General features: G+C 46.1%; 1 protein-coding gene across 2 annotated transcripts in view; it reads right to left on the bottom strand.

The window, feature by feature from the left end:
• Window positions 1-8,330: 8,330 nt before the first annotated feature.
• LOC136401231 (calpain-9) overlaps window positions 8,331-27,797 on the bottom strand; it is a 41,369-nt gene continuing 21,902 nt past the window's right edge. The window contains exons 11-21 of one of the 2 annotated variants that reach the window (XM_066379128.1): window positions 27,631-27,788; window positions 27,261-27,469; window positions 24,487-24,523; window positions 23,136-23,216; window positions 21,272-21,329; window positions 19,261-19,325; window positions 18,732-18,800; window positions 18,299-18,377; window positions 14,839-14,955; window positions 12,416-12,474; window positions 8,331-10,040 (exon numbers count right to left, since the gene is read on the bottom strand). In XM_066379128.1, the coding sequence (XP_066235225.1) occupies window positions 10,014-10,040; window positions 12,416-12,474; window positions 14,839-14,955; window positions 18,299-18,377; window positions 18,732-18,800; window positions 19,261-19,325; window positions 21,272-21,329; window positions 23,136-23,216; window positions 24,487-24,523; window positions 27,261-27,469; window positions 27,631-27,788 (959 nt within the window). In that variant the 3' untranslated portion in view covers window positions 8,331-10,013. The remainder of the gene's footprint in view (window positions 10,041-12,415; window positions 12,475-14,838; window positions 14,956-18,298; window positions 18,378-18,731; window positions 18,801-19,260; window positions 19,326-21,271; window positions 21,330-23,135; window positions 23,217-24,486; window positions 24,524-27,260; window positions 27,470-27,630; window positions 27,789-27,797) is intronic. The other variant, XM_066379138.1, reaches the window with a different exon arrangement.

Genomic DNA, 27,797 nt, shown 5'->3' with positions numbered 1-27,797 from the left:
TCCCTCTTCTCCCTTCCTCCCTCCTTCCCCCCCACCTCTCAGAAAGGCTCTGGGAAAGTGTCCCAGGCAGGCGTCAGTAGCAAGCACAGCTGCAGAGCCACAAGGCCTTCACTCTGGGACTTGGCAGACAGCCTTGGCTCTCAGTAGAATGGTGCTTTGTTACCGCAAATGAGCCAGTGCACTGAAGTGAGCTGGCACTGAGGCCCTAGGCACTCCTGCCAACCAGGTCACTTGCCCCTGTACCTCTGAAGCCCTGGCCTTCAGTGCACCACATGGCTCTGCATTGGACAGGGGAGGAGGAGCCGGGACAGGCTCCCCAATTCAGATAAAGGTGTCCGTTGGCCTGTGGCTCCCTCCTGGTAATGTCCCTGGGGTTTGGTCCAAGGACCTATGGGAAAGACACCCAGTCCTAGGTTTGGTGCAGGCTCTTTAGATGTGACCACAGGGCTGTGATTGATGTCAGGCCTGGGACAGCCCCATGTGGAGAGATAGGGAAGGAGGGCCATCTTTGCTGGCTGCGGGGGTGGGACAGGAGGAGTGGCCACTCCCTGCCCACAAGCTGCCCCTGTTCTAGTTCAAGGCCCACTGAAGCCTTCATTCAGAGAATCCCTTCATAACTGTCCTTTATTGAGGACTTACAATGTTACAATGTATCAAACACTGCACCTTCACACACAAATTTCAATGTATCATAAATTGCACGGTTTGGGACTGGGAAAGTTAAGACACAGGAAAGGGAAGAAGCACAGCTAGTCAATGGCTATCATCCTGTGATGCTAAGCTGGCTGGGTGACTGGCAGCTGCTCACAGGGGAAGTCCGCCCACATAGTTGCTCCTCTCAGTACCTAGAGTCCCACGGAGGAGCATTGCCCCTTAAGTGTAAAGCCTCTATTTCCCTTTGAAATATATATTGGGGAGATTTAAGTGCCTTTGGTCACTTATGCTGAGAATGGTTTTCAGGTCATTTTGAAGCATCACCGACTCTCTAACTGGGACAGAGGCTGCTTCCTCCAGCTGAGGCCCAAGCATCTCTATCTGAACATGACTATCCAGCTTCTGCTCAAACAGGAAGCAGACAGCATTGTTCTCAAGTCATTCCTCCGCCAGCTGGCGGGCCCCTCTGAGCCTCAGTTTGGGTTGTTTTAAAATTTGTTTTATGGGAACAAGAAAACCAATCTTGTAAAAGTGTCTGAATATTAAACAAGCTATTTATAAAGTGTAACTGATATTTTGAACAAACAGGATGAAATCAGAAAGTGTCCTTGTGCTTGTCTTGTGTTGTAACCATTGAAGAGGTTCTTCCCTGGCCCTGGGTGAGGGGTCAGACAGGCTCATGCCTCCATGGTCTGCCCTAGGCAAACAGGTCTACAGACACTGGAGCTCATCAAACACACTCAATTCAGTGATTAAAATGTCCTGTCTAAGGTCTGGGTGGGCAGTTGAGGCTAAATCCCCTGAACACAGTGGCCTGAATATCCCAGTGGTGTTAAAGGTGTGACTTTCACTGAACCCTGCAGTCAGGGAGGGAGCATGACCTGTCTAGATATAGATATATTTCACCCAGCCAAGCTGATGTCTCTCTTACTAAAAAAATTGATACTCAATAGACAGATGAACCTACTTAGACATGCTCAGCTCAAGTTGTGTTTTGTTGAATGGATAGCTGGTTCCATTAAATATAAGAACTCTTGTTCAATAAAAAGTGAATTAAAACAATAATTATCCTTGAAACAAAGAAGAAAACACAAACATGAATTATAATTTTTGACTTGTTTAACAAAAACCAGTCACTAAGGTAAACACTGATTTTGTCTCACATATCTAATTATTTTCTCTCTCATAGCTCTACTTCTGTCTCTTATCTCACAGATCATGTATATATTTTTTTCTTTATTTTTTTAATTTATTTTAGTGGGGTGACATTGATAAAATTGTCTTCCATCACCTTCTAACTGGTTTTCTTTGTGCCCCTCCCCTCCACAAACCCCCTCCCTCTCCTCCCCGCCCCACCCTGTAACCCCAACACTGTTGTCCATGTCTCTGAGTCTCATTTTAATGTCCCACCTATGTATGGAATCATATAGTTCTTATTTTTTTCTGATTTACTTATTTCGCTCAGTATAATGTTATCAAAGTCCATCCATGTTGTTGTAAAAGATCCGATATCATCATTTCTTATGGCTGAGTAGTATTCCATAGTATATATGTACCAAAGCTTTTTAATCCATTCGTCCTCTGATGGACACTTAGGCTGTTTCCAGAACTTTCTTATTGTGAACAATGCTGCCATAAACATGGGGGTGCATTTCTTCTTTTCAGTGCTATGGTATTCTTGGGGTATATTCCTAACAGTGGTATAGCTGGGTCAAAAGGCAGTTCGATTTTTAATTTCTTGAGGAATCACCATACTGTTCTCCACAGTGGCTGCACCAGACTGCATTCCCACCAGCAGTGCAGGAGGGTTCCCTTTTCTCCACATCCTCGCCGGCACTTATTCTGTGTTGTTTTGTTAATGAGCACCATTCTGACTGGTGTGAGGTGATATCTCATTGTAGTTTTAATTTGCATTTCTCTAATGATTAGTGATGTTGAGCATTTTTTCATATGCCTATTGGCCATCTGTATGTCCTCTTTGGAGAAATGTCTATTCATTTCTTTTGCCCATTTTTTTATTGGATTGTTTGTCTTCCTGGTATTAAGTTTTACAAGTTCTTTATAAATTTTGGTTATTAACCCCTTATCAAACGCATTGTCAAATATATTCTCCCATTGTGTAGTTTGTCTTTTAATTCTGTTCTTATTGTCTTTAGCTGTGCAGAAACTTTTTAGTTTGATAAAGTCCCATTTGTTTATCCTGTCTTTTATTTCACTTGCCTGTGGAGACAAATTGGCAAATATATTGCTGCGAGAGATGTCAGAGAGCTAGCTTACTGCCTATGTTTTCTTCTAAGATGCTTATGGTTTTGCGGCTTACATTTAAGTCTTTTATCCATTTTGAGTTTATTTTTGTGAGTGGTGTAAGTTGGTGCTCTAGTTTCATTTTTTTGCAGGTAGCTGTCCAATTTTCCCAACACCATTTGTTGAAGAGGCTGTCTTTACTCCAATGTATGCTCTTACCTCCTTTGTCAAATATCAGTTGTCCATAAAAGTGTGGGTTTATTTCTGGGTTCTCAGTTCTGTTCTATTGATCTATATGCCTGTTCTTATGCCAGACCAGGCTGTTTTGAGTACAATGGCCTTATAATATAACTTGATATCCGGAAGTGTGATACCTCCCACTTTATTCTTTCTTTTCAAGATTGCTGAGGCTATTCGTGTTTTCTTTTGGTTCCATATAAATTTTTGGAATATGTGTTCTATATCGTTGAAGTAAGTCATTGGTATTTTAATCAGTATTGCATTGAATTTATAAATTGCTTTGGGTAATATAGACATTTTAATGATGTTTATTCTTCCTAACCATGAGCACGGTATATGCCTCCACTTGTTTGTATCTTCCCTGATTTGTTTTATCAATGTTTTATAATTTTCTGAGTACAGGTCTTTAATCTCCCTGGTTAAATTTATTCCTAGGTACTTTATTTTTTGGTTGCAATGGTAAAGGGGATTGATTCCTTAATTTCTCTTTCTGACAGTTCATTGTTAGTGCATAAAAATGCCTCTGGTTTCTGAGTATTAATTTTATATCCTTCCACCTTGCTGAATTTATTTATCAGGTCTAGTATTTTTTTTACTGCAACTTTAGGGTTTTCTATATACAATATTATATCATCTGCAAATAATGATAGTTTTACTTCTTTTTAATTTGGATGCCTTTTATTTCTTTTTCTTGTCTGATTGCTATGGCTAGGACTTCCAAAACTATGTTGAATAAGAGTGGTGAAAGGGGGCACCCCTGCCTTGTTCCTGATCTTAAGGGTATTGCTTTTAATTTTTGCCCATTGAGAATGATGTTGGCTGTGGGTTTGTCATAGATGGCCTTTATCATGGTGAGGTATGTTCCCTGTATTCCCACTTTGCTGAGAGTTTTTATCATGAATGGATGCTGGATTTTATCAAATGCTTTTTCTGCATCTATTGAAATTATCATGTGGTTTTTCTCCTTCCTTTTGTTTATGTGATGATCACATTGATTGATTTGCAAATATTGTACCAGCCTTGCCTCCCAAGAATAAATCCCACTTGATCATGGTGTATGATTTTTTTCATATATTGCTGGATCCGGTTTGCTAATATTTTGTTGAGAATTTTAGCATCTAAATTCATCAGGGATATTGGCCTATAGTTTTCTTTCTTTGTGTTGTCTTTGCCTGGTTTTGGAATCAGAATTATGCTCACCTCATAAAAGGAGCTTGGAAGTCTTCCTTCCTCTTGAATTTTTTGAAATAGCTTGAGAAGGATAGGAGCTAGTTCTTCTTTGAATAGTTGGTAGAATTCACTTGTGAAGCCATCAGGCCCAGGACTTTTCTTTGTTGGGAGTCTTTTGATGACTGCTTCAATCTCATTTGTTGTAATTGGTCTATTTAGGTTTTCTGATTCTTCCAGATTAATTTTTGGAAGATTATATGTTTCAAGGAATTTGTCTATTTCATCTAGGTTGTCTAGTTTTTTTGGCGTACAGTTCTTCATAGTATTTTCTTACAATATTTTGTATTTCTGTTGTGTCAGTTGTTATTTCTCCACTCTCGTTTCTGATTTTATTTATTTGAGTCCTCTCTTTTTTTTTCTTGGTGAGTCTGGTTAAAGATTCATCTATCTTGTTTACCTTTTCAAAGAACCAGCTCCTGGTTTCATTGATCCTCTGTATTGTTTCTTTAGTCTCTATGTCATTTATTTCTGCTCTGATCTTTATTATTTCCTTCCTTCTACTAGCTCTGGGCTTTACTTGCTGTTCTTTTTCTAGTTCTTTTAGATGTAGGGTCAAGTTGTTTATTTGAGATTTTTCTAGCTTCTTGAGGTATGCCTGTAATGCTATGAACTTCCCTCTCAGGACTGCTTTTGCTGTGTCCCATAAATTTTGAGTTGATGTATGCTCATTATCGTTCATTTCTAGGAATTTTTAAATTTCTTCTTTGATTTCACTTTTTACCCATTCATTATTTAATAACATGCTATTTAGTTTCCAAGTGTTTGAGTATTTTTCACTTTTTCTGTTGTGGTTCATTTCTAGTTTAATGCCATTGTGATCAGAGAAAGTGCTCGATATGATTTCAATCTTTTTGAATTTGTTGAGTCCGCTTTTGTGCCCTAACATGGTCTATTCTAGAAATGTACCATGAGCACTTGAAAAGAATGTATATTCTGCTGTTTTAGGGTGAAAGGTTCTGAAGATATCTATTAAATTGAGTTGATCTAGTATGTCCTTTAAGTCTGCTGTTTTTTTGTTAATTTTCTTTCTTGAGGATCTATCTAGTGATGTTAGTGGGGTATTGAAATCCCCTACTATTATAGTATTGCTGTTAATCTCACCCTTTAAATCCATCAAAGTCTGCTTTATATATTTAGGTGCCCCTATATTAGGTGCGTAGATATTTATAATGGTTATATCTTCCTGTTGGATTGCTCCCTTTATCATTATGTAGTGACCTTCTTTATCTCTAACTATAGTCTTTGTTTTGAAGTCCATTTTGTCTGATATAAGTATTGCTACTCCAGTTTTATTTTCATTTCCATTTGCCTGAAATATTTTTTTTCATCCTTTTATCTTCAGTCTATGTGCATCTTTTGATTTAAGGCGTGTCTCTTGAAGACAGCATATGTATGGGTCCCGTTTTCTTATCCACACAGCTACCCTATGTCTTTTGATCGGATCATTTAATCCATTTACATTTAAAGTTATTATTGATATGTAATTGTTTATTGCCATTTTATTCTTTAAAACTGTATTCCTCTTTTGCTATATTCTTTTTCTCCTTTGATCTGTTTACAACAGGTCCCTTAGTATTTCTTGCAGCCTTGGTTTGATTGTAGTGAATTCCTTGAGGTTTTTTTTTGTCTGTAAAGCTTTTTATTTCTCCTTCAATTTTAAATGATAGCCTTGCTGGATAAAGTAGTCTTGGTTGTAGGCTCTTGTTCTACATTACTTTAAATATTTCTTGCCATTCCCTTCTGGCCTCAAGTGTTTCTGTTGAGAAGTCAGAAGTCATCCTTATGGGGGCTCCTTTGTAGGTGATAGTCTTTTTTTCTCTAGCAGCTTTTAATATTTTCTCTTTATCACTTAGCTTTGGTATTTTAATTATGATGTGTCTTGGTGTTGGTTTCTTTGGGTTTCTCTTTAATGGAGTTCTTTGTGCTTCTTGAACATGTGAGGTGTTTTCCTGCCTTAATTGAGGGAAGTTTTCAGCTATGATATGCTTAAACAAAGTCTCTATCCCTTGTTCTTTCTTTTCTTCTTCAAGAACTGCTATGATGTGGATGTTATTTCTCTTCATGGTGTCACAGAGCTCTCTTAGAGTTTTCTCAGTCTTTTTGAGTCTCTTTTCTTTTTATGCTCTGCTTTCATGCCTTTATTTATTATGTCCTCTATCTCGCGGATTCGATTCTCCACTTCATCCATCCTGGTTTTAATTCCTTCCATTGTGTTATTTCATATAATGTATTTGTCATTTCTGACTGATTCTTTTTTATTATTTCAATGTCCTTTTTTATATTTGCTATATCTTTATTTAGGTGTTTGTAATGACCATCTATTGTTGTTCTAATATCTTTGAGCATCCTAACAATCATTATTTTAAACTCTGCATCTGGTAATTTGGTTATATCTGATTCATTCAGGTCCTTTTCTGGGGATTTCTCTTGGTTCATTTGTGTTGCATTTCTCTGCCTTCGCATTTTCTCTGTGTAAAGGAAGGTTTTGGCCTCTGGGGTCCACTGGGTATGGCCTCTGTTCCCTAGGTGTGGTCTGTCTGCAGGCCCGCCACCCCCTTTTCTGTTGCTGCCTAGGGCTTTTGGGTTTGGGTGTTGCCGGTGCCTGCCCACTGGGGCTGTTGCTGTTGTTTCCACCTCTCCTTCATGGGGAGTGGCTGTGATCACGTGCTCAGGTTTACAAGCCTTGGTGGCCTTGGCCTTTGCCCTGCCCCCATGGGTGGCGTTATGCTCGGCCCTGAGGGCGGTGGTGAGCACCTTTGCTCAGCTGCAGGTCTCTGCCTGGCTCCACAGGCCAGGCAGGAATGTGTGCCCACGCTCAGTAGTGGGACTCTGCCTGTTCTGGGTTTTGGCTCCACCCCCGTGGGAGGAGCCGGCTCCCAAGTCAGGCCACAAGCCTCAGTTCCACGGGCAGGGCAAGGCTGTGCTCCTGTGCCCTTGCTCAAGGGCTGGTTGCCCCTTCCGGGGTTCCCGCCATTCTCCCGCAGGCGGGATTGCAGTCTGCAGTCAGCTGGGTTTGACCACTTTTGCATGCCCCCTTCTCCCCAGCTGGGCAAGACTGAGCTCACACCTGAGCCCGGTGGCGGCCAGCAGGCTTCTGCCTTTGCTGACAGAACCGCACTTCCGCGTCCTGCCGCCGCCCGCCCTCCGGCGACCCTCAGCCATGTGGGGTGGGGGCGCTGCAGCTCAGACCCTAAGACTCATGACTGTAGACCCCAAAGCTCCCTCCTTCTAAGCTACTCTGCTCTGAGTGCCGCGGGAGAGCTTGTTTGGCTGGTGTCCTGCTTCCCTTTGCTGATATTGCTGTTTCCGGGGGGAATATTCACTTCAGATTTGGGGAGTGACTCGTCCTAGGGGTTAGGGTGGCTGTCTCTCAAAATGATTCTCCCTGTGCCTCCTAGAGTATACTCTCTTCCTGCCACTCCGGACCTCTCCTCTCTCCCTGTCCCCTGGAGCCCTGGGTGAGTGGTTGTGAGAGAGGTGTTCTGTGCGGTCCCTTTAAGAAGAATCCTGGGTCTGAGAAATCAGTCTTTTTCTCACAAACAGTATCCTGACTTGTTTCCAGCTAAATACTGGAAATACTGTCCATATGCCTCTTCGAGGCTCTGGGGCTGCAGTCTGGGGCTTTGTTCCTGGGATTCAGGACCCTCCCCTCTCTGCTAAACTCACTTCCCGCCACGCGAGTCTCTCCCGGCTGCCATTCGCTCCGGGGAGCTGGGCAGCCCTCTCCGTGTTTCCGCTTTTCCTAACAGTCTCGGTGTGGTTCTTCAGTGTTCCTTGGTTGAGAAGTCCTCTTAGTTTAGTCCAAAGTTGGTTTTTCCAGATGATGGTTCTTAAAATTAGTTTGTAATCCACGTTGGTTCTGGGAGGTGGTTGTTGGTACGTCTGCCAGTGCCATGTTTGATGATCAGATCATGTATATTTTATTAATGGCTTTATTAGGGTGAAATTTAAATACTCAAAACACTCCCATTATAAGCAAATGCTTTTAATGTCTCTTAGAAAGTTTATAGAGTTGTGCAATTGTCACCACAATCTACTTTTAAAACTTCCCATCATTCCAGAAAGTTCCTTCATGCTGTTTGCAGTTAATGCCCACTTCCACTTCCAGCCCCAGGTGACCACTGACCTGCTTTCTGTCTCTATAGACTTGCCTTTTCTAGGAGTTCTATGGAAATGGAAATGGAATAAGCACATATCAGCAGTTTATTTAAAAACTTTGCCCTGGCTGATTGGCTCAGTGGTAGAGTATCAGGCTGATGTGTAGATATACCAGGTTCAATTCCTGGCCAGGGCAAACAGGAGAGGCGCCCATCTGCTTCTCCACTCTTCCCCCTCTCTTTTCTTTCTATCTCTCTCTTCCCCTCCTGCAGCCAAGGCTCTGTTAGAGCAAAGTTGGCCTGGGCACTGAGGACGGCTCCATGGCCTCTGCCTCAGGCGTTAGAATGGCTGCAGTTGCAATGGAGCAACATCCCAGATGGGCAGAGCATCGCCCCCTGGTGGGTTTGCTGGGTGGATCCTGGTCGGGTACACATGCAAGTCTGTCTCTCTGCCTCTGTTTCTCTCTTCAGAAAAAAAAAACAAGAAAACCCCCACAAAAAAACCTTTTACTACAATCCTGCACCCATTGCTAGGTAAGCTCGGGTAAGCATTGGGAAGTGAGGGGGGGACTTGCTGCTCTGTCATCTTTAGTCATTAGTCAGGGGACAGAGTTCTGATGATGCTCCATTTTTAACTTGACCTTCATGCCAACATTCTCTCTCCTTCCCTCTGCACGCTCCTCAGTGCCACCTCATCTGCCACAAGTCTATCAGTAAGAAAGTGCAACCCTGCATTTATTGAGCTGATGTCTTATCATTTATTTCCCATTAGTCTGATTTGCTGGGGTTTCCTGTTCAGTGTCAGGGGAGCCAGGTGTGGCTTCTTCATGCTTCTTCCCCACCATGGTGGAGATGAATGAAATCAAGTCTGACCTGGATCTGGACTCCCTGGGGAGAAATAACATTGCTTCGGCTTTTCTGTCCCAAGAGCTTTGGGTACAAAGCCTGTCGAGGTGTCTAGACTAGACAGAGACTGTTTTCGTTGCCAGCTCTCAGAGGAGGGGTAAAGAGTTTCACATTGTTCCACTCTTACCAGTAAGCACCCAGAGTCCCCTGATGTTTGCCCTGGTAAGGAATCACAGCTACGATGGACAACATGCTTAATTATGTCCTCACGCCTTTTCCTTCTCCTTTCAGGCCACATCCATGTTTATAAAACCATTGTTCTCTACAGGATATTTGAATACAATGGTTGAAGCTACATTAAGTCAGACTTCTGCATATTAGAACTTGGAATAATTAGTAATGGGAGGAGGTTGGGGAAGTGGAGGAAGAAACTGGTTGGGATGTCTGAGCCTGGATGAGAGGCGCAGGTAGGAGCACCAGCCAGCTTGGGGCAGTGATTTAACAAAGCAGCAGCATACAGTCAGACAGCATGGCAGAGCCATTTCATTCTTCCCGGACCAGGATGCTGTGGGGGTTGTGGAGGAGTAGAGGGCTCAGCAGTAGAAAGGGATGCCCCTGGGCCCTGGGCATAATGGCTCTGCACCAGCACACATGCTGGAGTTCATAGCCCAGCAGGACTGGCTGCATCTCACCGGGGAAGCCTTAGATGTTCATTGTCAGGATGATGAACTGGGAAGAAAAAGGAAGAGAGAGAGGTGAGGGCTGGTAAAACCCCTCCATTTCCTTACCAGCCTCAGGAACGGTCCCGGTTTATGTCACAGGAGCTCCTCCATGTGACCATTTTGCCTGCAAACATGGACTTCTGCCTCAACGTGCAACATGGAAAAAAAGTCTTAGTACTTTGAATTTCCCTTTCTGAGCGAGTCAAGCCAAGTGCCAAAGGTGAGAGAGAGAGAGAGAGTGAAATGTGCTTTCTCCCTATGGAGACGCAGCCTCCTGGGTCCCCGAGGGCAGGGCAGTATAAAGTGCCTTTTTCTCTTTGATGAGGGGTCCCTCCACCTTGAACAGGGCTGACCCTCCATCACAGAGGCGCTGTGGAGAGGGAAGCACGGAGCAGCTGCACAACGTGACTCCTCACCTCCTCCACCCTGAGTGCCTTCTGCCTGTTCTGCCCACTACTGTCTTATCACCACGTGGTGACATGGGGGGGGGGACATAATTTCATGGGGGGATCTTTTTCTCTCCTTTCTGTCCTCCCTAGCAGAGCATGAACCAAGGTCCAGATGATGGAAGACAGCTCAGTGCAGGAAGACTCTTTTAGCAGAGAAGGCGCAGGTGAGGTCAACTCAGGCTGAGAAAATCTGTATCTTGGGTGGAAGGAAGGGGCATTCAGAACAGTGGCTCTTGAATTTGGCTGCACACTGGACTCACCAGGGAAAATTTAAAATATCAATGCTTGGATCCCCACACCTGAGATTTGAATGATTGAGTTGGTCTGGGGCACGGCCAGGGCACTGGGGTTGCAAATCTCCCCAGGAGATGCTTATGTGTGGCTGGAGTCGGGCAGGTTAAAAACAGGAGAGAATGCTAGAAAAGAAATGCCCAATTTCTAGTGTCAGTGAACTTGTAATGTATCCAGGGACCTGGGATACAAACATGAGAACATTAGTGACAAGTCAACATAAATAAATTTTCAAATTTTATGATATTACTATGAACCAAACTTTTGGTATAAGTTTAAGGCTTACATTTCTCAGCAAATGGTGAAACTGAGGTTGATTGACCAAAATCAGCGCAGAGGGAGGAGGAAAATTCCATCTCAGGACTAGGACACACTGTCATCCACCTCTTTATCTTGGAATAGTCAATGAATGGTACCCAAATCCAAAGTGGCTAGTGAGTTTGGAAGTGAGCTGATGTGTGCGGTGTGAGCCTGGGAAAAACTGCTCAGAGCTGGGGAAGGAGACAGGGGCTGCCTGGCTTCCTACCGTTATGGCCAAGGAGAGCAGAGATGGACAGAAAGGCACAGGGACAGAAAGGAAAATGTGGGAAATTGAAATCACAGGAACCACTGAAGGAAAATGTCCCATGATCTCCCCTCTGCCTTTGGGCAGGAGGGGGTTTCACCAGAGTTCTCAGACTTCAGTGTGTTTAGGAATCATTGGGGGTCCTGCTAAAGTGAGATCTCACTCAGCAGGTCTGAGGTGAGGCTTGGTACTCGATGCTTCTTTTTTATTAGATATAATTGACATAGAACATTGCCCACATTCCAGGAACACAGTGTGTTGCTATGACACATTTATATACTGCAATATGATTACCATAGTAGTGTTAGCTATCACCTCTATCATGACACATACTTATCATTTCTTTTTTGCCCTGAAAACAAATAAGATCAAAACTCTTAGCAACTCTGAGGCTTATGACACAGTGTTGCTACCTGTAATCACTGCATTTCTAACCAGCTCTGCTAGGTGGTGCCCATGCTGCTGGTTGTCAGATCGTGCTAGGCAGCGTGCAGAGGGCAATTGCATCTGGGATGCCTCTTCCAAGCCTCTGAAACTCCATCACGCTCTCCCACCATCAATTTTGCTGTGATTAGCCCCTGTAATTGCTATCACTTGTGTGTTTTGCAGGGTTTTTGAGGAGTTTGCACTCCTCAAATGTGTGCATACATTTATACATGGGTGTGTGTGCGCGCACACACGCCAAGAATCATGAGACCACAGGATGATATGAGCAAGGGGGAGGGAACATTGGAACGTAGAAGGCAGGCAGGCTGAGGAGCCCACATGGCAGAAGAAAAAGAAGAAGACAGGGTTTGCTAGCTCACTCTGTTCCTGAGGACTAATCTCTATGCCTCATTTTCCACTTCTGCAAAATGGGGATACTATTAGTCCTTAGCTCATGTGACTATTGTGACAATTACATTGATTGCTAAATGCACAGTACATCAAAACTATTAGCAATCTGATTGCTGTTTTACCCCCAAAGCTAAATGTTAACCCTCACAGGCAATCGGGCATTCAGCAAACGTTTATGGAGTGTGGACTCCAGGCCTGGGCCGGGCTGGATTCCTAAGTGGAAGGTAGGCTTGGTCATACCTCATTTATGTTGAGATGAATGAACTCCTTGTTCTTCGTACTGAGAGCCTGGAACACTCCTGATGGGAGAGACATGAGAAAGACATCTTTGCAGGAACCATTCCTTCCGCAGGCTTAGTTTTTGCCCAGGACGAGGGCCTTCCGGGAAGCCTGTGAAGGAGCTACTCCACCTGGTGGTGAGCATGGGTCTCACAGGCCCAGCTCAGGCCCTGATGGGATTTCTCTCCATGGCAGGAGGTAGCCTTTTGAAATCCTATAATGGAAGAGGCTGATGACCTCAGCACTGGGTGGCACACGTCGTCATCTACAACATCCAGCCAGTTCCTGAATCCAAAACATTTCCCCATCTTCACTTTTTTTTGGGCTAAGATCCCTTGCAATCCATGGCCCTACTCCCAGAATAATATCATGTGCACATGAAATTTTGCATGCGCCCTGAAAGCTGAGAGCCCCTTGTGAGAAGTGAGCACTGTAGGTGCTCCCACACATTGGAGGAGCCGGGATAGGAGGGAGAGCCAGCCTCAGCCAGATGCTGAGACAGTGATTCTGCTCTCTCAGCCTCAGTCTCCTATCTTAGTTGAAGTGGGCAAGCCAGTCAACCCTGGCTTCACCTGACAGTCACCTGGGACCTTTAGAAACAACAAAAGGGGGAGGAGGCTGTCATAGAATAAACAAGACAGAACCCAACAGCCAAATGCAGTGAGCAGATCCTGAGACCACCAGGAGAATGTAAAAAGAGGACCTGTGGAATTTCAGCATGGACCAGGTCTTAGGTGACGTTGAGGACTTACAGAGAATTTTGTAAGGTATGCAAATTGCATGATGATTATGCTAAAAACAAGTCTATCTTGTGATAGATAATTACAGATGAAAGGACCAAATTTCTTAGATCTGTCATTAAATAATTCAGAAAAAAATGTTATGTGTTGGGTAATGTTTAGGAAAGATTATATGATGACAATTACTGAGGCTGGGTATAAGGCGCTGGAACCACCTGGGTTGTTTTCACAAACACTGACACGGTGTGCCTCCCCCTAGATTCTAATTCAGTTGGTCTACTGAACAACCTGGTCATCAAAATTGGGAAGCTCCCTCAGGGATTGTAACGTCTCGCTAAGATTGAGAAGCACAGGTGGAGGGAAGGCTCATGGGAAATGATTATTCTTTACACTTAAGAGTCTGATTAAAAATATCTAGAACAAAAAGTTAAAACAATCCGTGGTCTTATTCAAAGTTCTCCAGACAATGAATCTAAAGCGTGGGATCCCAGGTAGGTGCTGATAAGCCCAAAGCACCTTCTCCCTGTCATCCCTCGATTATAAGAGCAAGCTGAGCACCCAGAAGGCTCGGGCCCGAGGGCATTAAGAAAGGAAAAGGGAAGTTGAGAGAGAGAAGCCATCAAGTCTCAATTATTAGGTCATTTTTGACCAACCTGTAGGTCTAATAAGTGAATGTCTTTCAGGAGGGTCTTTGTAAAACGCACTACTCACTGACTACTGGAACCCACCTGGTTGGACATTGAAGGCCCTTAGGACCTGCTCACTTCTCTCAAGTCAGCACTGTCAGCCCACGCCTTATCCATTATACACAGTCCTTGGGAGCTTACAGTCCATGAAGACACGCTCCCAAAAAGCAATACATGTGTTCCCAGTGTCACAAAAGAAGCAGTGGGAGCCCTAGCACGCTTGAAGCAAGGAGCCCAGACCCTGCTGCGGCTCCACCAGAGCCCTGGAGTCACCTAGTGACACACCTTAGAAAATGCTGATGGGACTGGCATCATCGTGGGTGGCTGGTGCAAAGTGAAAACATAGGCTCTTTGTTCAAAAATTATGAAGAGTAAAGATGGTGACCCTGGAGTGTTAAACCAAGTGCAGACTCCCTCGGGGGCGTGGGGCCCTGTGCACCTGCCCAGATGGCACCCCTTTGGTGGCTGCCAGGTGCCAAGTCCCCAGACGTACTTCAATCAGCTTCAATTTTGCGGCAATACGACAATAAACCTCAAAGGCCACCTGCACATAAACTCTCTCCTTTCTTGGGGTAGCAAATCCTGTTTGAGGTCTAGGGCTTACTTGTACAAAGACATGATGGAGAGAGAGAAAGAGAGAGACCCTTTTGACTCTGTGTGTTATGGTGGGATTTGACCTGAAACCGGTTCTTGCTCAGTTCGGAGGCAGGAACCTCTCATCTCCGCCTGTCGTCATCCTCCCACAAAGACATTGACTGAATACAGGGAACGACTGTTACAACTGATGCATTGCAGGGAAGATGCACATATTCCCGCACGTCACAGACACAGCTGACGGCTCTCTGGGCCTGTTTTTGTCATGATTTGTGGCAGGTTGTTTCTCATGCTCCTGAAATGTGATGGAGGGGAGGTGGACTCTCCCCCGGGACTGAGGACATGCAGCCCCCCAGACACTTACGGCTGGCATTCTCCAGTTGGACCAGACAGTTGAGGAAGTCATCAAAGCCCAGTTGGAGCTCCTCATCTGCATACCTGAGGACGATCAGCTGCAGGAGGTGATTGCTCAGCTGAAAGCCTGTGGGGACAGTGAGGAGACAACACAACTGGGTCCCAAGGGGCACACCATCAGGGAGTGCCAGTCAGCTGACCAGTGGACAGGGAACTCTCAGACCCGGTCTGAATGCAGTGTGACAGAGTGTGTGTGTGTGTGTGTGTGTGTGTGTGTGTGTGTGTGTGTGTAGGTGAAGTCGCAGCTGTTTCTTCTGAGTTTAACCCTTTGAGTAGTGAGCTTTTCCCATGCTTGCTGACCCCCAGAAGTGAGTTTCTTTTTCAAAAAATGAAATCAGTTCCAATTCCAGTTTTATTAACTTAAAATCATGTTTGTTTGATAATCAATTTATGGAAACAAGAAGAACATACAATAGCCTTTTTTTTCTTAAGGTTGCCTTACACATTTTTAAAATAAAAATCTTGTACTATCGTACCCTGGATGATCAGGAGGCACGAGGACGTACATGAATGTTTGTACTACTCAAAGGGTTAATGTGCTCCTGGTCTTGGTTTGGACACCAACCTCCCTCCATTATGTCTTGCTGACTTTTCAGGACACCTCATTTGGGGGAACTCAATGCTGGGTGGTGTCTGAGCCCCATTCCCGTCAGCCTTCTTTCTAGTTCTATGTCCGAGTCTACGTCCAGCTGCATGTCCAGCTCCTGCTAGGCTATAAGATTCCAGCCATCACCCCTGCAGTGAGTGGACATTTCCCAAGGGCATTTTAACCCACAGGTGTTGGTGTAGTGGAAGCTCTAGAAATTTCTCAGAGAATAAAATATTACCATTTGTGACAGCATGAATGGACTTAGACAGTATAATGCTATGAGCAATAAGTCAGACAGAGAAAGACAGAAACCATATGATTTCACTTACATGTGGAATGTAAAGAAAGAAATTAACAAACAAAATAGAAACAGACTCATAGATGCAAAGACTAATGGTTGCTAGATGGGAGGGGGTTGGGTGAAAGAGGTGAAGGGCTTAAGATGTACAAATTGGCAGTTACAAAATAGTCATGGGATTGTAAGTACAGCAGAAGGAATATAGTAATATTACCCTGATGACTGTGTATGAGGCCATGTGGGTACTGGAAACATCAGGGGAAACACTTTGTAAAGTATATGGCTTTCTGACCACTATGCTGTACACCGGAAACTAATACAAAACAATATTGAATGTCAATTGTAATTGAAAATAAAATTTAAGAAGAAATCGCGTGCCTGGCCAGGCGGTGGCACAGTGGATAGAGCATCAAACTAGGATGCAGACGACCCAGGTTTGAAACCCCAAGGTCGCTGGCTTGAGTGCGGGCTCACCAGCTTGAGTGCAGAGTTGCTGGTTTGAGCACGGAGTTACTGGTTTGAGCGTGGGATCATAGACCCCATGGTCGCTGGCTTGAAGCCCAAGGTCACTCACTGGCTTGAGCCCAAGGTCATTGGCTTGAGCAAGGGATCACTCACTCTGCTGTATCCCCCCAGTCAAGGCACATATGAGAAAGCAATTAATGAACAACTAAGGTGCTGCAATGAAGAATTGATGCTTCTCATCTCTCTCTCTTCCTATCTGTCTGTCCCTATCTGTCCCTCTCTCTGACTCTCTCTCTGTCTCTATCAAAAAAAAGAAAAAGAAAAAGAAGAAATCACATTTTTCCAAAGGGTTGCTAGTGCCCACCGTGGATGTAAGGGTGCAGGGGCCCATTCACCTCACGCTGGCAGTGAGGATGCCAGGCTGGGGCAGGCGCCTGGGTTTGAGCCTCGTGCTGCTCTGACCAGGGGCCATTGTTTCACTTCCCTGGGCTTTGGTTTTCTCATTGGTTAAATGAGGGGAGGTAAAGTTCCTTTTAGATCAATATTTAACACTTTGATTTATAACCACTGCCCTCAGGGATGATATTGTCCCCTTTTCATTTAGATCTCCATGCTCACTTTCCAGGAAATGTTCAAAGTATTCCTCAAAAGCCCACCAGGGTTCTCCTGCCTCCTCAGCCTGATTCCAGACAGAGGAGGTGGCCAGCCCGACACTGAGCACAGATCCTGGCACCCACACAGGGGTGCTGGCTGTCGGTGACATCCAGGTCCCTGGCTGCTCTCAGTGGGAAGCCTCCCCTTCCCCACCCTCTCCAAGTTGGGGTAGGAAAGACTAGGTCACATCCCTCCTCTCTGAAGGGCTCCCCTTGTCCCCTCCTCTGTCCTTCTGGCCTAGAAGTGGGGTCTCCACTCCCTAACAAGTTGTCATCTGTGGCACTCTCCACATTTTTTTTTTTTTTTGTATTTTTATGAAGTGAGAGGCTGGGAGGCAGAGAGACAGACTCCCACATGTGCCTGACTGGGATCCACCTGGCATGCCCACCAAGGGGTGATGCTCTGCTTATCTGGGACATTACTCCATTGCAACCAGAGCCATTTTAGCGCCTGAGGTGGAGGCCATAGAGCCATCTTCAGCACCTGGGCCAAGTTTTTGCAGCAATGGAACCTTGGCTGTGGGAGGGGAAGAGAGAGATTGAGAGAAAGGAGAGGGAGAAGGGTGGAGAAGCAGATGGGTGCTTCTCCTATCAAACTCAGGACTTCTATACACCAGGCCAATGCTCTACCACTGAGCCAACCAGCCAGGGACTCTCCACATTTTGAACCATCTTATTTTTATCTCCCTTGAGTAGGACACAAGACGGTCCTGACTTCATATATCCTGTCCCTTTATCAGACCAGGAAGCTGACTGTGCTTCCAGATACTTGGTTTACTTGGGAGGGACCAGATGACAAGCTTTGGCAGGGTGCAGGGGGCAGGCCTGTGAAACCGGGCTGTGGGCTGCGGTGACTGCCCAAAGCTCAGCTATACGTGGAAGACAGGCGACCCCCAGAGACTCAGTCATGGCAGCTACTCCACCCAGAACCCACCCTTCTTGCAGGAAGCCTGGTATAAACTGTGAGTGAATCATCCAGTTTGGATTCAGACCACTGGTGACAAAGCCAGAAACAGGGCCGCAGATGGCTCCTCCCTGACCCAGGACCAGGCGATGGAAACCAGAGGTTAGAGGTTTGGACGCACTGCAGCTTGCCACCAAAGGGACACACGTAACTAACTCTGTTTGGCCAGGTGCTGGCCAGAAGCTGAGAGGCCTCAGGGGTCAGGCTAAGTTCATCCTTGGTGGGTGCATTTGAGAGATTCCTGCCCATACTGCACGGTGGTTTAAAGCATGGGCCCTGGTGTGAGTGAGGGATGCTGAGTCGGAGGCCTGGCTCTGAGCCCTGAAGAAGCGTCAGCTCGGAAGGACAGACAGCAGCCCCCTCCTCAGGTGGGCGGAGAGGCAGGTGGCCACCATAAGGCACCTGGATGCAGCCTGTGCCCACATCCGGGCTTTTCAATACCTGCATCTCTCAGCGCGGTGCGCAGCTCGTAGGAGGACATGGTGCCAGACCTGTCGGCGTCACACTGGAGGAAAAGGCTCTGTGGGAGGACAGCAGAGGCAGTGAGGACCACAGAGCCCCCTCCCGGACCATCGATGGCAGTAACTGGGGGGCAGCGAGCTCAGGAGGTGAGACTCCTCACAGGGGCGGGGCAGCAATGCTGGGGTGGGTTCTCCAGAGGAAGGCGGGCCCTTTTGTTATTTTCATTTGGTCAGTGGCACTGAGATTTGGCTGTAATGTCAGCAATAAATGCTGGAATACCGTTCTTTTTTCTTCCCTTTGCCCTCCTGAACACAAAATCCCCAGCTGGCAACACTTCGGTCTCTTAGAACCCTGCTTTCTGCTCTGGGCTTGTACGATCCCTTGGGTGCTGTGTGCTCGCCGGGCTACATACTGTCCACGCCTTCAGTCTGCCCCAGAACACTTTGAATTCATCGAACTCTAGCTTCCCGTTGCCGCTGGTCTGTGCCAAGTGTGTTAAGGAGACCTTGAGTGAGTGTCAGCTAGAGGCTCCTTGTGGGACCTCTGACCCGGGACCGCAGCGGGGAGGGGCAATGGGCTGGGGTGGGTGACGTGGGGACACAGGTTCAGGGCTCTAGGGGAGGTGCTTTAACTGTTAAACCATCAATGTCTGAAGAGAGGATGTGGCAGGGTTGAGATGGCATTGGCACACAAAACTCTTTCATTCTCCTGCATGGGACCCCAAAGTAGCAACAAGATCCCCAAGTCCCTTCGAAAACATTCCCCTCCTTGGACAGGTTGTGCCTTTTGATTCTGTTCCAGGTCTAGCAGCAGGGGCATCCCAGGCTTTGGTTGCTCTTGTAAAAAAGACCATCGTGCTGGGTATGGGCGCCCGTTTTAGGAAGGTCTGCACAATAGAGAAACACGTAGCATCTACTTTTGCATACACATTGGAAGGATACATCCATTAGAGAAATGATGTTTTTGCAGGAAATCAGGCTTAGCTTCTTGAATTTGATGTCCTTTTCTGAAATCACACATGAAAGCAGAGTTCAGATCACCCCTAAGAAGATTTACCTAGTTCCATCTGCTGAAAGTCCAACGGCGTGGTTAGATCTGGGGCTGGGGAGGGTGGTGACGTGGCTGCTCTCTTAGGATGCTGGTGTGAGTAGAAGCTGACATGGCCTTTTGGGGGGAAGATTTGCAAAATATGAAAAAAGCCTTAAAAATAAAAATATCCTTCCATCTATTTATGCCAGTTTTAAGAATACCAAGGAAACAAATACCAATTAAAATTTTTCTCATCAGATTACTTTTTGTTTCTTTGTTGATTAATATTTTTTAAGTCGAATTTATTGAGATGACACGGTTAACTTAATCATATAGGCTTCAAGTGCCCAACTGTACAACACATCTCTGCACACTGTATTGTGTGTTTACACCTCCAGATCAAGTCTCCATTCACCACCATTTATCCCTCCAACCCTCTTCCACCTCCCTGCCCCAGCTTTTCCCCACGCCCCGGCAATCACCACACTGTTGTCCGAGTACATCAGGTTATTTATATTGGTGAACATTTAGAAATTATCTAAATGACCAGTGGAAGGGCAATGAGTTATGTCCAAAAGGTAGATTAGTACACAGTTCTTAAGAATCATGCTTTTGAAACATATTTAATGACCTGAGAAATTGGAGAAATTTGAACACTCACACACTGCTGATGGAAATGTAAAAGTCACTTTGGAAAAAGTCAGGCAATTATTAAAACAGTAACTACAGAGTTACCATGTAACCCAGCAATTCTCTTAGCAATCTATATAACCCAGAGAAATGAAAACACATGTTCATACAAATAACTTGTACCCAAATGTTTATGGCAGCATTATTTCTAATAGCCAAAAAGTGGCCACAACCTCAATGTCCATCACTGGAGGAATGCATAAAAAGAAGGTGGTCTGTTCATACAGTGGCATACTATCCAGCTGTTATAAAAAGAAATGAAGTGTGACACATGCTACACCATGATGAATGAAAAAGCCAGTCATAAAGGACCACATATTATGTAAATCCTTCCATATGAAAAGCCCAGAGTGAGCACATCTCTAGAACCAGAAAATAGATGAATGTTTGCTAGAGACTGGGGGAAACAGCTCCTGGGAACAGAGCTGCTTTCTGGAAAAATGAAATGCTCTAAAATTGATGGTGATGTTAGCATACATTGGTGAACATATCAGAAGCCACTGAATTGTATACGTTAAAATGGGTGAGCCATGTAGTATGTGCTTTGTATCTCAAACCTGTTATATTAAAATATAAAATTGTATCTATAATTTAATACTAATCATGTGTTGTTCATATGTACAGGAGTGGACAAAAGTGGTTTACAGCTGTAATACAAGTAAATAATACAATAATCAATAAATGATAATATAAGAATAAACTCTGGACCCTGGCTGGGTAGCTCAGTTGGTTAGAGTGTTGTCCCGAATGTCAAGGTTGTGGGTTTGATCCCTTGTAAAGGCATAAACAGGAATTAACCAATGAATACATAAATAAGTGGGACAACAATTGATGTTTCTCTCTCTCCTTCTTCCACTTCTCTCTCTCTCTCAAATTATAAATAAATAAAAATAAACTTGGTGCTTCATGTTCTCACAACTGTGAATCTATTTTTGACCACACACAGACTACATATATGATACATATACACAAATACAAAGACACACACATAGTTGTTAACAGTGATTATGAGTGGTGAGATGATTGTCATCCTTGTCATCAGGCTTTTACATTTTTTAGAATTATCTACCATAAATCTGTATCATTTTTGTAATCAGGAAATAAGCAATGAAAGCTCTTGTTAAGTCCGTTTAATGTCAGCCCTAGCAGGCAGGTCTGTGGCCCCGGGAAGCAGGGAGCCTGAGAGCTGAGGGGGCCTAGCTGAGGGGGCACAGAGTGGGTGTGAGCACTTACTCTTTTGTAGCACAGCATTTAAAACATACTCCAGTTCCTCGGCTGTCACCTCCATGTCCTGTTAAAGTGGAGAACATTACTTTTTAGGGCCCCCAGAGCCTTCTTTGGGAGTTTCTTTCCGTTCTGACCTTGCTTTGGCTCAGTGACAGACCAGCCCTCAGGAATTGGCAACAGGCCCTGATCAGACCGTGCGTGGCTGCAGCGGCTCTCTTCTCCAGGACCTGTGACCCGACCCAGAAAGCGGGGAGCAAACTGGGCCAGGCCAGCATGCTCGCAGTCCCCGAGCTAAAGTTCCCATGGGATTCTTATGTTGGGGGACATTTGGGTCTGAACCCCCTGAGTCCCCAGCCCCTGAACAGCAGAACGTTTAAATGCCCACACTGGGGCACTGGGTTTACCCCAGTCACCATTTCAATCAGAAGACCGGGAGTATGGCTCTTATTTTCAAAACCTCTGGGGGTGAATTTCAGAACCACTGATCGAGGGTGCGCCTCTAAATCCCACTACATCTCAGCATGCACAGCACCTAAGAGCTTGTTAGAAATGCAGAATCCAGGCCTGCACAGCTCTTCGCTGAGGACCATTTATCTCCAGAGGCCCAGCTGACTATGTACAGGACGGTTTGGGCAGCACTGACTTAGGCCTCCTCTTGTCTAGGGTTTTAAACCAGCAAATAACTGGCAGAGTCATTTTCACATATATCTGCCCAGGTTCTACCTCTGGGCATCTGAGGCCTAGGGGTTGGGGGTTGAGGGTTTAGGATGGGTTGGAATGCGTTGGGGTGTTTAGCCCCAGTGAAGAACCACTAATCCAGCCTAACCCCCCACTGAACAGAACAGCCATGTGTCCAGTGTCCATCCTGCCCGTGGGAAGAAGAGCAGGACCAGCCCTGAGCCCCTGAACTATCCAGATGCTTTCTGAATTAATAAAGTTGAGTGACTCTCCTGAAATAGTCCCCCCTTCATTGGAAACCTCAATCTCTATTTCTGGTCATTTCTGTCCCTCCCTACAACCCTCTGCCACTCCCAGGGGTGCTCACCCAAGCCAACCCTCCAGATGGGGCCTGAGGCTGGGGATTTTTCACACCCTTACCCCCTCACCTGCTCTCCTGCCCGGGGCTGCAGTTCACCACCCTGCCTGCTGTGGTGTAGACAGAACCTCACCTTTCCCCGCCCCAGTCCACTATCCCCCAGTCTCCCTGACTGTGTCTAGGACAGTGCTGAGATCCTCGATCAGGGTTGCATCCCCAGGTCTGGGTGTCACTCTGACAAGTCAGGAGCCCCGTCAGGGTGGGAAGCTAACCTAGTCATTAGCATCTTACAATGAATTGGTTACTAGGCTACATTTATTTATGGCTACCAACTGAAGGGCTTCACAGGGACATAGATGGGGCAGTTTCTGGGAAGACAGAGGCCTGAGCAGGTTCAGGGAGAACCCAGGGCCTCTAACAAGCCAGCCGAGTGACAGAGAGGATTGGAATGGGGCCAAGGGGCAAAAGGACCCATTCTCTTCTTCCCTGGTGACCTCCATGGCCCTGGTGTTAAGGTACAAAACGCTGGTTTTGTGTTTATAATTTAATGGTGGCTTGAATGATACCACCTTCAAAGAGAGTGGAGAGAAGGCAGTGATTTCTGGGCAGAGTTCAAAGGAGCCATCTCATGATTTTCCCCCACTGGTCTGAGCCCCTCTAGGGGCCAAGCCTCCATCACCAGTGCTGTGAGGGGTGTGGTCTGTAGGAGTTCTCAGCGACCAGGGCTGATCTCACTTTGCGACTAGCCCCACCATGCCTGGGGAGTGTTGCTGTATCCCTGGGGCCGGGACATTGTGGATATCAAGACCCTGGGCAGCCACAGCCACACCTCACCTCCCCAGCGACTCGTTCAAACAGGGCCCTGAACTGCTGCTCCTCCTCTGTCTCCTGGCCTGGTGGGGTCGGCTTTGGAATCTAAAAATGAACCAGAGGAGCTTGTATTGGAACCACAGGAAAGAAGAGGTCTGCCTGGAGGTGGCGCCACCGAGGGAGAAGCCCAGACCTCCCAGCCAGATGACATGTGTGCCTTTCAGACGAGTTTGGGATTGGCACTGCCGATGACATGAGGAGCAGTCCCAATTCCTTGTGAAAGCTTCTTGGAAGGAGCGTCTGAGGGTCTTGTTGCTGGCCTCCTCGAGTCCTCCTCGCCGTACAGGTGAGAACACTAAAGGCAGCGGACTCCTGGTGACACTCCCTGCACTTCCTCTGTCTTACCACGCACACTCTTGCCTGTGATAAACTGCTCGGTCATCGGCATTGGTGACAAAGCTTTGAGAGCAGGAGTCTGTTCCTAGCATGGAGCAGGTGGCTGGGTGAATGGGAAGAGCTCAGCAAGGGCTGTGGGTGTTTGTCTTGTTTTGTTTTTGGGCCCCGTTAATAAGCCACAAACCAGACAGAGCAGCGAGAGCAGCAAGCGCCCTCCTGAGAGCACATCACTGCTATCTGGGGGTGTCAGGCTGCCTTGGCTACATCTGAGCACCTTAGGAAAGTCTCAGCGCCCCACAGAGGTGGATTTAACAGCAGGCACACTGGGCATGCGCCCTGGGCCCCGACTTCTGAAGGGCCCCACAAAACCCCAACTTTACATTTTTCTAATGACACCCAGTTTGGTTTCATATGTGCAATATTAACATTAATAATACATATTATTGTTTATTTATTTAAAAATATGGTTAACATGTATTTTTATTTACCCTGTCTCTCTCTTTTTTAAGGGGCCCAATATTTTCTTCTATGCCCATGGCCTCAACTGACCTTAATTTGCCTCTGGCGCCCTGGACAAGTAGAAAGTTAGCCCTGCTCTCCCAATGCACAACACAGGGAAGAAGAAACGTGTTCTCCCGAGTCCCCAGTGAGAGACTCTGCCAGCCTTTCTAATTTTAAAGATATCCCATCCCCTCCAGATGCATCAACTGTCTCAGGAAACAGAGCAAGTAGACAGCACAGAGAGATCACTCTAATCAGAGGTTTCTACTGGGCACCTACCTGGTTCCCCTGCCAGGTCCTGCGGGCTGGGAGAGGTCAGAAAGCTGAGTCCTGTTCTCCAGGTTAGGATCAAGGTGCTTACCTGATCACAGGTAACCACTCTCTGACCTTTTGAGCTTTATGTGACGCTTTGGTTACAAGGACAGGCTCCAGGACAGCCACCGAGTCCCATACTCCACAGTAACACAGGAAGGCTCACCTCAGGAAGGTCGATATCCACATCTCCATCCAGGTCCCTGCGGAGGCGGAACAGACACTGACTCAATGGTGCATTGACTTCCTCATTAGGATCCGCGGCGCTAAAGGGCCCAGAGGTCCTGGAAGGCTCTGCCCCACGGAGCCCCTCTTTGCAGTGCCGTTCACAAGACCTCACTCCCCCCCCGGCCCCCATCTCAGAGCCTGCTCAGCACGCAAACAGAGGGAGCCAGCTTGGCCCTCAACAATGGAGAACTTGCATGTTCTGGGTTTCTGGAAGAAAAAGCTAAACTGCAGTCATTCCCATTTCCTGGATGCACTTTAACAAAGAATAATTATGAAGAGTTATATAGAATAGCAAAGCCCCAAGGCCCCGTGAGCCGAGCACTGTCATCATGCTCTCCATAAGCTGTCATCTCCAAAGGAGATCTGCGGTCACTGGAGACAGTCCTTTAGCCATTGAGTGTGAATCATCCATGGGGAATTTTAAAGATCATAGAACACGTTGGGTCAAAATAAAAAAGAGGGTCTCTGAAATGGCCCTTCGTATGACTGTCACTCCTTGATCCCACTGCGGGCGAGGGGCTGTGTGGTTATGTGCTATGTCTGGGGAAGATGCTGGAAACATGTTTGCTGTTCACATAGGGGAATGCAGTGTTTGGAAAGCAGTAATACTGAGAGGAGTCACAGGCTTCAGCCTTTGCTGATACTGAAGACATTGGGAGAATCCAATCTTAGAGTGAGACCTGAAGCACACCTACAAGAGGTCTGCTAAAAACTTGAAGGGAACACAGATCAGCAAACATCAGGATGGAGCCAGGATGGTCCTCCCTTTCCTCCTCCTTCCCTGGGCACAGGACAGAAGCCTTTCAGAGCAGCTTTATTGTTTTGTAGGACTCTCTAATGAAAAGGAAACTAGTGGAAATCGAGCTCAATGTGGCTCTTCTTGGGGAGGGACAAGCTGATTCTGTGCTCAGTATCAAAGCAGAGGATCAGGACAAGTGTGCGTGTGGGGTGAGTTTTGTCGTGTGTCAGCTGCCTATAAATGCCAAGGACTGTGACTGTATCCACTAATGGGACAGAGCACACCGAGTGTAAGACTGGTACAGCCTGGCGCTGTCTCTTGTTCTCGCCTCCCCAAGAAGTTGCCAATCTGTATGGGTTTCGTTTGGGGTGCTTTTGCGTGAACAGATCCTGGAAAATTCATCCTCAGTTTGCACTAGTCTCTGGGACAAGACTGGAGGACAACTTCCCAGCAGAGTTTTTAAAAATTAAAGACTTTACTGCTTCCATTTAACTGACAAGAAAGAGCCATGTCTTTTGCGATCAGCTTGGGAAACCCAACCAGACTTTATGACTAGAAGTGCTCTCTCTGCACGTGTACCATCGATCCAATTCTGCCCCACCAACAGAAGATAAAACCATAGCAGGCTATATAGCCACAGTGGTCCCCTTGTTAGTTGAGGTTGTCCTCTGTTGGGGCCCAATCTGGCTTAAATATGGAATTAGTCGATTTTGCCATTCTCTGGGATTTCTATGATGTCTCCATTGGAAAAATAAATGGCTTTTTGTATCTTGAACCATTTTTTTTTTTACTTCCACTATAGAGCAACCAATGCGGAATGGGCAGTAATGAGAACTTTTTTTTCATAGACATAACTGACACAAAATAATTTTGTTAAGACACTACAAAAGAAAGGTGGAGAATGCTGGGTATGTTCAATGGGAGGCAGAGTCACCAACATTTATTTAAACTGGAATTGCCAGAACATGTCATTCTTTTCTTTCTTTTTTTTTAAAATTTTTTTTTTATTTATTGATTTTTAGAGAGAGAGGAGTGAGAGAGAGAGAGAGAGAGAGAGAGAGAGAGAGAGAGAAGGGGGGAGGAGCAGGAAGCATCAACTCCCATATGTGCCTTGACCAGGCAAGCCCAAGGTTTCGAACCGGTGACCTCAGTGTTCCAGGTCGATGCTCTATCCCACTGCACCACCACAGGTCAGGCATTATTTTCTTTCTTAATTTATTTTTTATTAAGTGAGAGGTGGGGGAGGCAGAGAAACAGACTCCTGATGCACCCCAACCGATCCACCTTATCAGGGCAATGTTCTGTCCATCTGGGGCCATTGCTTCATTGCTCAGCAACCAAGCTATTTTTGTGCCTGAGGTGAGGTCATGGAGCCATCCTCAGTGCCTGGGGCCAACTTACTCGAACCATTTGAGCCACGGCTTCAGAAAAGGAAGAAAGAGAGAGAGAGAGAAAGAGAGAAGGGGTGGGGGGAGAGAAGAGGGAGGGGTGGAGAGCAGATGATCACTTCTCCTATGTATCCTGACTGGGAATTGAACCCCAGGACTTCTACATGCTGGGCCGATGCTCTACCACTGAACCAACCAGCCAGGGCCACATGTCATTCTTGCAACTTGCAATAGCTACTCTCTTTGCTGTGCACAGAAATAAGTCTGGCACCCTTAAATGGGGCTCCCACTCCAGAAGCCTCTTGGTAAAAGGACCTGGAAAATGAAGGGCTTCACCCAAGAGAGGGTCTGGTGAGCACCATTCTGGGAGCAATTGGACAGAGTAACTTTTTAATGGTTTTTTGAAGGAGCAGAACTCAAATGGAAATGTATCCTGCTTTGCACATGGGTTAAGAAACCCTTCTGACTGGTTTCTCAGGTACATCAAGGAAAAGAGAAGAATGGGTTCTTGGCTCCAACAATCTCCTGGCAACTTCTTTGTGAACGAGCCATTGAGTGAAAGGGATTCTTGAACCTGTTACTCACTGGGTGATGGCTTTCTTCTCTGAAAAGATCCTCAGGCAGAAATCAGCTTCCTGGTGGGGCTCAAAGGTGCTAGGTATGAGGATGTACTCCCCGGGCGGCAGCTTGAACCTGTCGGAGACTTCTCTCAGGTTGATGAATGTTTTGCTTCTGGCTTGGGAGGCATGGTACTTGAAGAAATCTTTGTTCAAATGCTCCTCTTTACCTGGGCACTGAAATGGGAAGGGCAGGGGCGCTAGTGGGGAGATGTTGGTTTTGGGTATTTGGGCACATTTGGGGGACTGGCCATTGAGTCTCAGGCATGAGGCCAAAGAAGAACCAGGAATTTAGAGCTCAGAGGGTGAACTCCGGGAAGCAGTTGGCTTCCACCCACCTGGTAAATGGCATAGCCGATGGTCAGCATGTTGGCGCCAAACCTCTTGAGTTTTCTTCTATCCTTTTGCATCAGGGCCACAAGGAAAGTGCACCCCTCCTGCCCATCATCTTTCTCAGTCAGGGACAACTTTATTTGTGGATTGGTCCAAAAGGTATCTGCCATTT

The sequence above is a fragment of the Saccopteryx leptura genome, chromosome 1 (assembly GCF_036850995.1).
Source record: "Saccopteryx leptura isolate mSacLep1 chromosome 1, mSacLep1_pri_phased_curated, whole genome shotgun sequence".
Classification (NCBI taxonomy): domain Eukaryota; kingdom Metazoa; phylum Chordata; class Mammalia; order Chiroptera; family Emballonuridae; genus Saccopteryx; species Saccopteryx leptura.
Note: the sequence above shows the minus strand (reverse complement) of the source record. Positions and strands in the feature narration are given on the sequence as shown.